At 46.2% G+C, this 2007-nt stretch overlaps 2 protein-coding genes across 2 annotated transcripts; one reads left to right on the forward strand and one right to left on the reverse strand.

The window, feature by feature from the left end:
• Positions 1–15: 15 nt before the first annotated feature.
• PHATRDRAFT_bd609 (predicted protein) lies at positions 16–219 on the forward strand (the record flags this gene model as incomplete). Its single annotated transcript, XM_002176449.1, has 1 exon — positions 16–219. A coding segment is annotated over one exon (204 nt), but the record flags the coding sequence as incomplete, so codon positions are not given.
• Positions 220–395: 176 nt separating this feature from the next.
• On the reverse strand, positions 396–1043 carry PHATRDRAFT_bd1526 (predicted protein; the record flags this gene model as incomplete). Its single annotated transcript, XM_002176451.1, has 1 exon — positions 396–1043. The coding sequence occupies one exon, from the start codon at positions 1041–1043 to the stop codon at positions 396–398; it is 648 nt and encodes a 215-aa protein (XP_002176487.1).
• Positions 1044–2007: the final 964 nt, after the last annotated feature.

A 2007-nucleotide genomic window follows, 5' to 3' on the forward strand; every position in this document is an offset into this window, starting at 1 on the left:
TCTCTCTCTCATACCGTTTCCAGCATGTGCGGGTTTGCCATTTGCTTGGCAAAAATCGAAGTCGGCATCGCCTATGCGGCCTGGGCGGCATTGGGAACCGCCTTTGTGACGGCGTCGGGAATTCTGTTCTTTCAAGAAGACTGCGATGCAGTCAAAGTCTCGTGCCTTTTCATGATCCTGGCAGGGGTGGTGGGTCTGAATCTTCGGGACTCTCATTGACTGTGTAATCCTATCTATCCCGAAACCTTGCCGTCGCGGACCCTTTCCTGACAAACCGCTGTAGCTGCGGGTTTGGAAGTTAGCATTACTGTACAATGCACTTGCCTTCATTCCAATAGAGAAATTATAGCACGACCTGTTTTACAGTATTTTTCAAGTCTATTTTATTTCTTACATTAGTCAGATTCTCCATCCCAAGTCTCTGTGTATGCTTCAATGACATCTTTCAACGGTATCATGTGCGGCAGGTCGAATTTGCGGCATTCGGACATCCGCTTGATCAGGTCTTGTCTCAATTTTCGAACAGGAATTCGAGCTCTATCCGTTTCCATGCCGCTCGGTCGGCGCCAAGCTTGTTGGACTTGCACCCACGCCTCCAGTCCACAATTTCGAAATTCCTTGAGTTCTTCACCACGGCTTTCTTCGAAAGTCGTTTCGATATTGATGTCTTCCGCTTGTGTGGTACCACCTTCGTCGTTCTGCTGTGCTTGTGCCTCCATCTTGTGCCCAGCGACGGTATCTTGCCACCAGTCTGCTCCCCTCGGCGCCCCATCTACCAGAATATTCTCTGCGGAAGAAAACAAAGGCGTCAGTGCATTCGAAAATGCAGAGAGAGCAGCCGCTTTCCGCCCTGTTAACGTACCAATACGCCAAGGAGCTCCGTCGGACTCCTGAGAAGTCGTCGACTCGTCCCAGGTATGACCGGTTTCCGCTCGTTTCTTCCGAATCAGGATCCTGGAATAAATTGATTTTCGAGAAGAGTCTACGTTGCTTGGTTCCCCTGCTCGGTGGCGTTTCATGAAAAGAATGTGAAGAAACTTCATACCGACAGTGCCATTGATCACTGGCTCCGCCGAAAGTGAGTGAATGTTGATGAGATATTTACACAGTTCGTTGTTCCGTTTCTTCTTATGGCAACCGGTCCGGTCGCGGCGGGGATCGTTCAACGTACAAGCCGTGTGCCGACATTGGAGAGACTTTCATGCATTTCAGCATGAACCATGTCCGAGTGCGTTGGACCATATATGTGAGGATGAATCCAACATCGAAAAGCGTTAAATGTAAGCTCGGAAAACACCTGCCCTACTAGACTCTCTATAGAACGGAAATCCAAGACTTGGTTCAATATCCTACCCTACCCTAACCCATTGCGAGCTTTGCAGTCTTTGTTGATGTCGGCGGACATACAGTTACTTACTTTACCGATTTTCTTGTGACGTAGCAACAAGAAAACTACCCTAAAACCCGTAAAACTGCTTTTGCTGCAGGTTGCTTGGTTTATCCTCGCGTGACTGATATGTTTTTCTGAAGCGGCGCGAGCCTGTCATTTGACTAGATAATCTTGGTCTTGCTTGCCGATACTCTTCAAATCCATGTAAAAGCAAACCTTTAAATATATAATATATCCTTTTATCTATTCGAGAAATAGAGCGACTTCGTTACAGTTAATTTACCTTGGCTAGATCGTTTTGATGTGCAGATGTTTGGCTGGTTAGTTGGCTCGTGGAGAGTATCAATGTAGTTGTAGTCAGAAAGAAACTAACATTGGCATAATCAGCTCTACAATTTGTACTCGTGGAAGTTTAAGACTTTGGCTGGTTAGAAAAATAAGGTAAGGAAAGATTATGGTTTTTCTTACTGGGTCGAATCTATCTATGTCTTGTCCTTCCTAGGGTGATGTACAGTGGGGTGGTCGTTTTCTCGCATAGACGTGAGCGTGGCAGTTGACAGAGTGTAAAACATGATTGTTGTCATTCTTTTCATCCTTCTCACTTACAGTTAACTGTT

Source organism: Phaeodactylum tricornutum, genomic scaffold (assembly GCF_000150955.2).
Source record: "Phaeodactylum tricornutum CCAP 1055/1 PHATR_bd_45x36 genomic scaffold, whole genome shotgun sequence".
NCBI classification, from domain to species: Eukaryota; Bacillariophyta; class Bacillariophyceae; order Surirellales; family Neidiaceae; genus Phaeodactylum; species Phaeodactylum tricornutum.